The sequence below is a fragment of the Eleginops maclovinus genome, chromosome 4, assembly GCF_036324505.1.
Source record: "Eleginops maclovinus isolate JMC-PN-2008 ecotype Puerto Natales chromosome 4, JC_Emac_rtc_rv5, whole genome shotgun sequence".
Taxonomy (NCBI): domain Eukaryota; kingdom Metazoa; phylum Chordata; class Actinopteri; order Perciformes; family Eleginopidae; genus Eleginops; species Eleginops maclovinus.
The window spans coordinates 33,489,851-33,502,458 of record NC_086352.1 but is presented as its reverse complement, the minus strand read 5'-3'; the positions used below and the strand labels follow the sequence as shown (position 1 = coordinate 33,502,458).

The 12,608-nt window shown below is 38.3% G+C and overlaps 1 protein-coding gene across 3 annotated transcripts in view; it reads right to left on the bottom strand.

Moving 5' to 3' along the window:
• Positions 1-12,608, bottom strand: part of ano1a (anoctamin 1, calcium activated chloride channel a) — a 73,453-nt gene that overhangs the window by 21,219 nt on the left and 39,626 nt on the right. For 2 of the 3 annotated variants that reach the window (XM_063881050.1, XM_063881052.1), the window contains 6 exons: positions 11,758-11,822; positions 11,110-11,244; positions 7,640-7,800; positions 4,195-4,280; positions 3,308-3,319; positions 942-1,013 (listed from right to left, as the gene is read on the bottom strand). In XM_063881050.1, the coding sequence (XP_063737120.1) occupies positions 942-1,013; positions 3,308-3,319; positions 4,195-4,280; positions 7,640-7,800; positions 11,110-11,244; positions 11,758-11,822 (531 nt within the window). The remainder of the gene's footprint in view (positions 1-941; positions 1,014-3,307; positions 3,320-4,194; positions 4,281-7,639; positions 7,801-11,109; positions 11,245-11,757; positions 11,823-12,608) is intronic. The other variant, XM_063881051.1, reaches the window with a different exon arrangement.

Below are 12,608 nucleotides of genomic sequence, written 5' to 3'. Positions count from 1 at the left end.
GAGTAATATTATCAGAAAAAGATGCAACACAGTAATTTGAGATTAATAAAAATAAAGGAGACTTAATATTTACTGTGGTAGTGAGATATTATTATCAAGGTTCTTGTCCCTGTTAGTTTATTTCTAAAAGTATAGTCAGATCAGTGTCAGTTTAACAGTTCCACAGACAGTTCCCTGTTAAAAAATGCAGTTGTGAATCTAGTGTAGACCGGTTCATGAACAAGACGTGTTTTTTTATGTAAATGCAACTTTCAATGTAAACTGTATTTGTTGTGAATGTTATGTATGAAAAATGACACACTTTTGAATAGATATATTTGTAGAAAAATGCATCTGGGGAGAAGAAATATATTTGTGCAACTCTTTTATTTCTATGGATAGTTTTAAATGTATAATAAACGATCAATATACTGTATGTGTGTACGTTAAAAACAGACATTTGTATGCAAATCCCAAATTATTTTTTCTAAATTTTGTGTGCATTTATCTATTTTAAGACTGATCCGACCCCATGCACTATGTTCATTTAAAAAAAGAAAAAGTAGTTCCCAAAGTGAAATTTAAAGGGTTAAACTAATGGCATGCCTAAGAAAATGATGAGCTGATGATGTAACTGTTTATTTTACAGGAATATTTCTCGAGGTTGCATTTTATATTTAAGTAATCATCAATCAGTTACCAAACGGAGTAAAAGAGACGGCATATAAACTAAGAAATGATGTAACAAAATGATGTAATATTGTGACTACTACATCTTCTGATAACATCTTGGATACATAAAACAAGCTTACCATGAAAGCATTATAATTATAATTCTTTCAGCAAAGACTCTCTGATGACAGTTCTCTAAATCATGATGGTTACTGCGTTTAGAGAAAAACACATCTGACTGTGCAGGTTTACTTTACACACATATATAACATTTAGTCAATCGATTTTACCGTGGTGCCTGATTGGTCCTGTTTCACTGTCTTTTTCATGACCCGGAACTCGTACTCGGCTCGGTTGTGGTCCTGCAAGGGAAATAAGTTTTGATGTTACAGAAACTGCTACGTGACCCCTGCTGTGTTAGTAAAGCAGTACGGGAACAAAGCGATTAACTGTAGAACGTTTGGAGACAGCCATGAAATGAAGAGCCTGTGTGCATGGAGTTTTGCTAAACGTGTTTGAATTAGATTACGGCCTGCTGTGCAAAGAAAGAGAGCAATGCATGGACCCACCATGAAAGGATTAAGCTGAGTATGTGAAACTAAATGTTAGAATAACTTAAAAATAGTCAGAGTCAACTCTTAACTTTTGCTGGTTTTGATGCTTGTATGTTTATCCAAGCTTTATGAAATACAGCTAAGCTAACAGCTACATGTGTGCTGTATGCTAGGCTATCGAAACAAACCTCTGTCAGTATGTGTCTGTGTTGGACATAAACTGACACTGACTCTGGGTATTTTAACAACCATGCACGTAATGCCATATTTTAAACCGTCCTTTCTAAATCCAGATGTTAGCATTTGATGCAAAAATCTTCATCCTATGGCATGTTGAATTTTCATTTTTTATCAAATAATCCTTTTATGGTGAGGAATATAAGGTCAACCTTTTATTTCTATGTAATATGCAGTCAGAAATGAATGTATATGCACCCATTTGTCTTAACCCTACTTTTGTTGCATTAAGCCAAGAGGAATGAACAGGTGCAGCGTATACAGAGGACTCTGGTGGTACCCTTTGTTTGTTAAAATTGCGAAACTTGGTTAGGCATAGTTCTTGCATTGTTAAGGTTAGAACATGAGTGAAGACAGGCAAAAAAAGACCCAAATGCAGACAAAAAGCAAACAAAAATGTAGACTTAACATTATTCAACAGAAATGTTTGACTCTTTTAGAGTCCTCATGATCCATCATAACTGCTACTTAACCTGCATTAACTGATTTTTGGCAACTCTTCCTCACTGTAGCAAGTGTGACAACATGTTAGCAAACTGCAATTTACACACACAGCAGTTACTTGGGGTCATGTTTGGCCACCTGACAGTCCAAAATTAACTTCTCTACCGGCACTAGCTTTTGGAGCTGAAGGTGATAATAATAACAGCCAGGTTATAACTCTCTGGGGTTTCATCACTATATATCACACCTCTTTTGGGCGGCAGTGGCTCAGTCAGTAGCGACTTGGTCTTGGGACCGTGCATGTATATCCTCTATGTGTGTAATGTGTGTCAACACAACAGAGTAGAGAAAGCAATTTCCCTGTAAGGGATTAATAAAAGTATGTCTTCTTCTTCTTCTTCTTCTTCTTCTTCTTCTTCTTCTTCTTCTTCTTCTTCTTCTTCTTCTTCTTCTTCTTCTTCTTAAATTACACACTTAATACCTCTTGAAATATAAAAGCTCTTTTTTTGAGCGGACTTGTTATACTGTTTTAAGGTGCAGATGAGAACCAGCTATCCTGCCTCTTTGATCCCCTTGTTCCTGGTCCTGGATTTTGGACAAACATATTTTCAGGTATTTGTGAAATGTATCGGTTTGACATGCCACTGACTTCCCAGCCAACATGTCCATGTGGGCCCAATACGGGCTTAAAGTCGGCTGGAACTGTGAAAACTATATGAGGCACAGATGGGTCAAATACCATCAGTGTTATGAGCCCAACATGACTCTGTGGGCCTTTAGGAGTGTCTTGTGAGAAGTCAAATGTACACATAGCCACTTCTTTCATTGGGCCACTACTCAACAATTTTGGAAAATCAAGGCCTCACATAATTAACTAACCATGTAAATTCTGTTATGCCATTTGCATTTAAAGTGCTTCGCAATGCTCAGATTTAATTGACCCAACAGGTTAGCCAGTTTAAAAGTACAGAATGCTTAGCCCGTATTTCACACCACTTCTTCTTCTATTAAATTGCATTTTATTTCACTTTGGGAGTTTGTGTGCTGCTTGTGTGATGGGTCCTATGGGCACTGTTTATTTAACAAGGAAAGCAGAGGAGCAAAGAGGAAGACAGAGAGCTATGAGTCAAAACATTTCTCCTGTCATCTCTGCTGCTGTCAGTAGACAAACAACAGCAACAATACAGTGTTTAGAAGCCACACCAACAAGAGGCTGCGGGGACGGTTCAGTACAAATCTCAGAGAGAAAGAGAAAAGCTGCAGTAAACATTACACAGCAGATAAAAGATTTTAAAATGCCACGGGAATACTCCTGAGGGAGATTGTTAGACACCTTGAGGGAGAAAATGTTAGCGTTAGCGGCTGCAGAACGGATCGAAAACGGTACGTTAAAAAAAGGGTAAGCAAGTCGGATTCCAAACCTTATGTTCCTCCTGTGAAATATAGCACACACAAACACAAAAGGAACAAATGTCAATGATACAGGAAATGAAACTGAACAACTCTTCATAAGAGAAGGCTGTAGTACACTGCTCCATTTCCTCATGATTTAAAAAAATAGTGATGTGTGTGTGGGAACATTACAGCTGAGGGCTGACTCACAACGCAGCACACAGGAAGACAGACAAGGCACACTCGCATGCACAACCCTTCCTTTTTGTCATCCATATTACTTTGTGACTTTGCAGTGGCACATCTGCATTTCTTGTCATGTTAATAACAGTGTCAGCATGAGTTGCTGTTTAAAAAGACACTTCAAAAAGTCATGCTTTCTTAAGGGTTTTAATTTCTCCGTGCACTCTAAACACGCAGCCTTTATTGTATGTTAGCAAGCTAGCTAAAAGACAAACCTGACGTCTTCCTAACTCAAAAATATGTCTACGGTACCTTGTGATAAGATAGCATGGCAAAAAAAAAAAAAAACTGTCAAAAGTGTTAAAACTATTCAGATTAGACTTTAAATTTGAGCCCAATTTTGTGTTTGTCACTTGTCTCTCTGAGCTTGCATAGAAAAAAAACATATTTTATTCATTTCATGACATACATACTTTTTAGAGGTGCCTGTGGATTAAAGTGTTCTATCTTTGGTAGGCGGTAAGCTACCCAAGTTTCTGTTGCCGCTTGTTCACAGTGTACGCTAAGCTAACCAGTTGCTGAATATAGCTGAATACAGACACAAGATGACTTACTCTGTGCAAGAAACAAATCATAGGTTTTACCAAAATGTCAAACAATTGCTTTCAAACATCAATCTGTGCAGGTACTGAATAACTTTTCTATCCACAAATAATTTGTAGCATTGTCTCACCTGTTCCTCCTCTCCGAAGCCTGTCAGGTCCCAGACATAGTTGAGCCTCATCTGTCGTCTCTTCCAGTGCTCCATGAAGAGAACCGCTACATAACCATGCACACGCAGCACATAAACACAAGCTCAAACACAAACATACCAATATAATATACAATACCATCATCTATACATTGAAATAAACAAACAATAAGGTCATTGTTTTATATTCCTTCTATAAAGATGTGCTGTATTGCCACTTGCTTCTCTTAGACTCTAAGTAAAAGGGTTAATTGATTGTATGTTAATTATAATTCACACTGACAATGATCATTGTGACTAATCATCAGCTTGTATAGTTAACCTCTATACCTACATAGATAACTGCAGTGATTGCAATAACATTAACAAGGTATCTCTAGAAATCCCACATGCACTATCCTTCCCTACTTCCCTACTCTGTCTGTGGCTCTCAGCTCCAAGTCTGTTGGTTCCTAATAAACATGTACCTCTTTTCACAAGTGTTTGCTAAATTAACAACAGAGGGTTACTGTAAGTCATTTTGGTTAATCCACAGTGTGTGCTTTAATGAGTATTGTGGCAGCAGGACAGTGTACGTGGGATTGAGTCAAAATAAACTACTGAGTGTCACCATGATAATGAGGGGACATGTGACCCAGTGCAACAGTGTGGCTCGTTGATGTGTTTTTAATAGTTTGGGGCATCAGTGGAGCTCTATGGTGCAGCGGAAGAAGATATCATTGTTACATAATGTGGACTGGTTCTTCTGTTATGTCTATGATAGGAGTTTTTTTCTGTGTGCCTTGGTCCCAACAGGTCTGAAACTGCTGCTCGTTCCTGGGGTGTCCCTCAGGGATGAGTCTTGGGTCCTATATTATTTGCTCATAGGTTTTCTCTGGGTTTTATTTTAGGGAGGAGGAGGAAAAAAGGTATTTTATTTCGCTGATGATATTCAGCTATACAACTCTTAAGAATGATGCCCTATTATCGCTTCAGATAGCATAGCTTTCATAATCGCTCATAGTATAAGGTCATGAGGTTCTTTCTTAGCTAGAAATTATCATTCAAGTGTTTGCATTATCCCAGCAGAACTATGTCTCCCTCTTGATCTGATAGTCAATTGTTGCTGAACCTTCTGCTAAAGGTCCTGAATACTGCTGCAACAATGATGACACGTACCAGCAGGGCAACCTAGATCCAACCCAATGTATCTGCTTTGTTACATTATCTAATATTGTCATTGTCTAATCAAGTTCAGGATTTATTTTAATGTTCCTGTTTTCAACACTTAGAGCCTTTTTTTAAAACTAGTGAAGACCCACTTATTTAACTAATAAGCTAACCTTCCTTCCCATCTTATGTGTTTCTATAGTCTATAGTTTTTAATCCTTTTTTTTGTCATAAAGAAATGTGTGATGTTGTTTTATTACATACAACTTACACAACGTTAGCTGAAACATTCATTGTTGGATTGGACATTGTCATGTTATGTTATTAGTTGACACACAAGTGTGTTGCCTTATTGTTGTTTCGGTTTCATTTTTACAGATGGACACACATGTTGTTATTTTGGCTACCGCAATGATTTCCAACCAGGAGCAGTACGTGCAGGTTCATGATGTTCTCCATCAGGTCTACAGTACATGAACCCAGATGGCAGACATGCTGTGACTCTGTCAGACACCAGCTTCCGAACCTCTCTGGTCTGACGCCCTGCTGCTGCTAGCAGATGGCAGTGTGGATTGGCAGGACATCAGAGCGGCTCTTTGTTTACACTATTGTAAAGTCTATGTGCGCCTGAAGGGCAATAATCACATTTTCTATACTGAATGGATTACACTGTATTGTCTATAAGGTTTAACAGTTGAACTAGCAACTCACTTAGCAACTTAGCAACTAGACAGGTTGTGTTTTAAGTTCTACTCTACTGTGGCAGACGGGGCATACACACTACAACGTCCCAAAATACTTCCATTGGGAGAGACAAGCTGCACTTTCAAAAACAATTCAAATATAAAAACACAAATGTGCAAATGAAGAAACATCTTCACCAACTTGACAACCCATGTGCAGCATTTCCAAAAAGCGCTGCATTAACAAAACCCTGCAAATAAAAGAATGCTGCAAATACAAAACGCTGTAAAAAAAAAAAGACGCAAATCAAACAACGCTGCAAGAAGAACAAGACCGGTGGGACCCTAAAAAGTGATACCCACAGCTGGGACCGAAGTGCTTTTTGACGTTCAGGATTATAAAGTGGGCCAACTGTCACTATTGGCAGAGTCCTTCTGTTTCATCAGTATACTTGAAATGAGTAGTAGCTAGCTAGCTTACAGCAGATCTGCAATAATATCAGAAGGAATCCTGCGATATACAGGCACATTGTTAAAACAAGCCAGTATAACGTATATTTTAGGTAAGCTTGCAGTGACAGTTGGCCAACGTTATATTCTCCAGGTCTCCGCCGTGTTCATCTATTAAGTGTTCACTGGTTATGTTTTGTTTTGAGCTTCTTGCTGCGTTTCGTTAACGGCTGCGTCTTTTTATTGCAGTGTTTCATTTATACAGCACTTTTTGTAAACACTGCGCATGTGTTGTCAAGTTGGTAAAGATTCTGTTCCTTTGCATGTGTTTGGCTCATTTCTGTTTTTATATTTGAATCGTTTTTAAAAGGTGCAGTGCGTTTCTCCTAATGGAAGTGTTTTGAGCCGTTGTGGCGCGTTTGCCCCCGTCAGCCACCGTAATACTCATCTTCAGTGGCCTTTTTCACAAAAACCCCCGAAGTGTTCTCCTGAAGTAGCCATTAGCATTAAACTGAAGAGCAGCAATTAATTACTCTGGGGCTGGAGGAGCAAAGTTTCAGCAAATAGAGTGCTCCAAATCATGCAGTCACTGATGGTACCATATATTGTGTAAAACCAATTGCTCATCTTAAGTGTAAAACTATTTCTCTTAGACACATTCATTTTCCTTATTCCTTACCATTAACTCGGCCATGTTTTTGTAAAGAGTCAGTGGTACCTTTTTATAACCCTGAACATTTTGGACATATTGTACTCATCCAATCTATATTAATTTTAATTAAATAACTGCATTTTGGGTGTAGATTTGTCTATTATGGAGTATTGTAATGTACTCAGGATTTTATTTATTTAGTGTTTATGATTATCTTTTTTTATTTTCACTCACATGTAATACCTGTAAACTGGAATGAATAAAGTATATATTTTCTAGACCTATCTAATTTAAGTTTTCTTTTTGACTTTGGCTGCTAATGTCTTTTGTTCAACGGTTTATCTGAGCTGTAGTATAAGACCAAAATAAGCATAAAACCTCAAATACTTAAGTGAAAGTTTTAAGCAAACCTTAAGGATAGTGCACCTGGCAGCTGGTTTTTTATCACACTCTTTGGATACTGTTGGTATGATTTGATGTGAACGGTCCTTACCCCAGAGGGCCATGAAGATGGAGAAGAAGACGGTGGCAGGGTTATCAAACAGGTGGCTGGCTCGGGCAGTACCGCACGCTGACACCAGCTTCCAGTAACTGCAGGCGCGGTCACACAGCGGACACATGGTGATGTTGTTCCTGGGATCACAAATCTCCATACTGAGGGATGGATAGAAGACAAATTATCCAAAGGCAAAGGGGTCCACTTTCCTTAATCCCTCAAATTGTCGCATTTATTAAGATGGTGTTGAACATTTGTTTAATCTAATGGAATGTCAATAGTTTTTTATTGAAATTTCAATCTGGTTACCTCCCTTGTGTTTCCGTGGGATGAGAAAACGTTGTTCAGTTAGATTTTGTTTTTAACTGCTGACGAAGAGCAGCAGAGAGATCTAAACGTTCTGTGCCTGTCAGACAGTGCGAAGGGAACACTTGCATAAAAGCACACACTTCTCATCACATGATCACTTTTTTTCTCATATATTACTATTTATTCAAGGTTATATAACATCTCAGAGCACACAGGTATGAGGTTTATGATGATCACACATATACTGAAACACATATAAGCTTTTGAGTCCAGGGTTTATGAGCTTAATGAGCTTTCTTTACCAAACAAAAGACATAAAATAAGAGGGGTAAATTATGTCAACGTGTGCTGAATCATGAGGGATAATATTCAATGAGAAAAGTCAGCCAAGTCATTCGCAGAATGAATGAAAGACTTTCTGCTTTATTCCACTACATTTTTATATTTTCAAATGCCACCAGCCACCAACTGATTGACTTTCAGAAAATGTGTTCACCACGGAGATGGAAAAATGATGGTGGAGAGGATCAAAACAAGAGTTTAGAGTCAGGTTAAAATGCAAAGAACAGAATACTTTTCTACTTTTCCAAAGCAGTAGTTTCCAAACCAGGGCCACTCAACACCCATAGCTGTACAGAAATATGGATATTTTATTTATATAAGGTGACATTGGCAAGGGTTCCCCCAGGAGAGGTCACCAATCAATCACAGGGCTGACAGCCTGTGCTGAGACTGACAGCCTTTCACCCTCACATTCACACCTACACTCCAATTAACCTGACGTGTAAGGGGAGAACATGCTAACACCATGCAGAAAGGCCTCAGCTGCTGAGTCAATTGTATATTTTTGGATAATCTTCTAGCTTAAAATGGAACAGTTAATGTAAATGTCATCATGTTTTCAACATTCATTGTGAACAATAATGTGATCAACCTCGCGACACCTCAGGGTCACCCACTTGACAAACATTTGTTTGAATATATTGTGTTTATTTACATTATGTCTAAAGTTCTGGATTATGAGAGCGATCTGAAAATATAAACTCCTTTGATAGTATTTCCTTATATCCAGATCAGCCTACGACTACAGTACGCTTCTTTAGGAGCATGTGAAGTTTCCAGAGCCTCACGCTGATTATGATGATCTGCATAAAATGATCTATTATCTGTACAGTATATATAACTTTCCAATCTGATATCATAGTGGTAGGTTAGGTTTTGAATGGAATAAGGCAATTTTGGCAAATACAACTAATTAATTACTCGATTATTTTTTTCAAAATACACTAACACACACTGAATTTTGTTTCAAAAAGGTTGGATTTTTTCCCGTTTTTACCATCTTGTCTATTTTTTAGTAATTGCAAATGGTAAAAGTAAAAATAAAACCTTAAAAATAAACCCATGTAAATGGTAGTTGTTGGGATAGTGCACAACCATAATTAATCAAACCAAAATCGATGTTTAGTAAATGTGATTCCAGGTGTTTATGCTGCGGCCGCCTCCACTCCATCCTCCTCAGGTCATCATCCAGTGCCAGGAGAGCTAATCTGAAGACCACATCACACCTCCCCTTCATCCCATCTCCTCATTAAAGTGTCTAGACCCTGGGGGGGGGGCTTCCTATTATACTCAAGGCTACAATTCCCCCTTAAGATGTACAATATCAGGATCGGGGTCTAATCGCCAAAAAATGAAGTCTTTCCGGATTGAAATTTGAAATGTGTCCATCACTGCACATTATGGCCCAATACCCCCAGCACCTCAGTAGAAATTGTTTCTATTGCCACATGTAACATACTGTATCCTCATGTTGCTACACTAATTGATGCTGTGCAAATGTAAAGTCTGTAATGATGCAGTGTTGCAATAGACCTAAAGCTTCAGGGTGTGTTTACTGTATGTTAGTGGGTGGAGTCACGGTGTGGGCTAATCCTGGTCTCAGCCAGTCTAAAAGTGTGTTAAAAAGGAAGTGTATTCTGTTTCTATATATTATAGAACAATACTACACTAGATTCAAATCAAATGGCAACAATTTCCCTTATACTGCCAACTCGCTATTTTAGGAAAATGCTGTGTACCATTTTCCCCTAACAATAAGTTAATCAATTACCTTTTTTCAGCAAAAATAACTTAGTTTGAACTTAATTATGTCTGTTGAGCAGTGGTTAACATCTCTTTTTATACTGGCATGGTATTTCAATGCCAGCTGTTTCATCTAGCTTGCAGATTTGGAGAGCCAGCCAATAGAAATGTTGGAGTAAAGACCTAACAACTACATGATACTTCAGAGCAATCATCTTGGATATGTACCTTACCGTTGTGTCTCAATATATATTTGTTTTTATTTCAGAGCTGGGTGAACAATCAATACTTTTGGGTAGCTTCAAAAAGGGTTCCATAGCACCAAGTATCGCTATCCTTCTGAAAGCTGTCATCAAATGTTCCATTTATACTGTGAGTTCCCAGCCTGCCAGACGGGACAGAGTGTGGCTGGTATTTTTTCACCTTGTGAGTCAACATGGCAAATAGTGCTCCTGGTAACTCATACTGAGTCAGGAAATACGCCAAAGTCTTTTTGAGTACTTTGCCAGGTGTGGACAGATCCCTTTACACAGATCCCTTTTTGTTGTGTGTGTATGAATGAAAGCACATGTGGATGCATGAGCTTGCTGTTTTACTCACGCAGTAATCATGTTTATAGTCTCTGCCAAGGAGGTTTTATATTTGTATTGTCGGTCAGTCAGCAGGATTGCTCCAAATCTACTGGTTTGATTTTTTTAAAAACTTGTTAAAAGGGGTGCAGCATGGACCAAGAAAGAAACAATTCCTTTTGTTGTCTAAATCTCTGTGCAATTAGACAAATTATTCATTTGACTCATTTTAACATTGCGATATAATCTGCACTCTCCAAGTTACCTTCTTTTGCCTATCCTTGTCCACCTTATTTAATAATATTAAGAAATGTTTTCACATTTGAGCTCTCTGGCTTCTTTGCTCATACATTGTCTTCATTAGAAAAACATGATTATTTGAATCATACAGTAGAAGAAATTACCCACTACCTTAAAGCATGACTAAATGGATGTAAGCACGCATGAAAGCAACTCGGTATTAAAAGTCCTGCTTGATATGTGTGTGTGCTAGCGTGTGTGTACCTCGGTATGTTATCATCAACAGTGGCGCAGCCGTAGAGGAACACGATGACTCCAACGATGGCTGCAGGGATCAGCATCTGTGTGTAGACTCCTAACCAGGCAAAATATAGTCCCACCTTCTCCCCGAAATACTTCCTGTGGAGGGATACAGCAAAGGTGAGATATCCTACATTTACAACATCAATACGTGACTGTCAAATATATCATAACACCTTCACAAATGAGATCATGATTGATATTATCATGGAATGTTAAAATGTGTATGAATATTAAAAGCAAGAAATGTCCCATCCTGCTGTCTTTAGTTGCTTTAAATAGTTTTTACATCCTCCACCAACTGCACTAATCTCGCAAACTAGATATTTGTATTACTCTAATCATACGTTGACTTGACAGTTTGTAAAAGACATGAGCACATGCGCTGCTCAGATTCCCAGTCTGTTTCCTGGAGATCTTTGCGCTCAGCACTGACTGCAATTGCAGTTAGAGAGCTTCAGCGGAGCTTCGATCTGATTGTGAGTCTTCCTCCGTCTTTCCTGCCCACAGGCTGCTGGAGGCGGTTAATGCAGCTGTGCAATAAATATAATTCCTGCAAATGTGTCTGTAATTCCTCTGATGTGTGACAAAGCACATTGCTATTGATCTGACCTTATGAGTCCGATGGGCTGGTACTTGTAGAAGACACTGTAGCTGGCCCACTCCTCATACAGCAGCTGTGAAGAGAAGCAGGAGTCAATCATTATTCACATATTATATGATATATTACCGGCCATTATCTGAGCAGTTTGCAGTTTTATAAGTATCACACTTGAGCAAGCTGGCAGTTCAAAGCGAAGAAAATACTTCCTCCATATTGACTGGTTGTTTGATACATTCAGTTTAATGAATGTTCTTTAGCAACACAGAGTTTCTACTCTCTCATTATTTAAAAAAACCAGGGTAAAAAAAGAAACCCGTAATTTTTTTTATAACAGAACCAATAGGTGAAGGATACCATCATCACCCTTTCCGAAATATGCAGGAACTATATTGTTGTGTTCACACCCAATGCTAAGGGAAGTCTTTGTGCAGCGTCTTTACGTACAGAGTCAAGGCAAAGAAAAGTGTCTCAAACACAAATTGAGCATTATCCAGCACAAAGTATTTGCAAGAATGTAGACTGACTGTGTTTGGATAAAGCTTATAATTGTGTTGAGATTCACATTAAAGCACTGACGTTGAATCAGAAATGGAGAATACATTATTGTAACTTTCTGAGGGCACATAACTTCAATAAAACACTTCTTAAATGCTTGAGAGTTAATATAATTTAAGAGTGACGCTGTATGTAGATATCTGTGTTTACGAACAATAACTTGGGGCTGTCCTTATCCTAATTCAGCTTACTTTATTTTGAGTGTTGATGGAGCGGATATGCTGTTAGTACAGCCACACTGAACTCCATTCAGAATAAAATCGTTTGTCTCTTGTGTACAGACCTGAAGCATGATGAGTTTTAA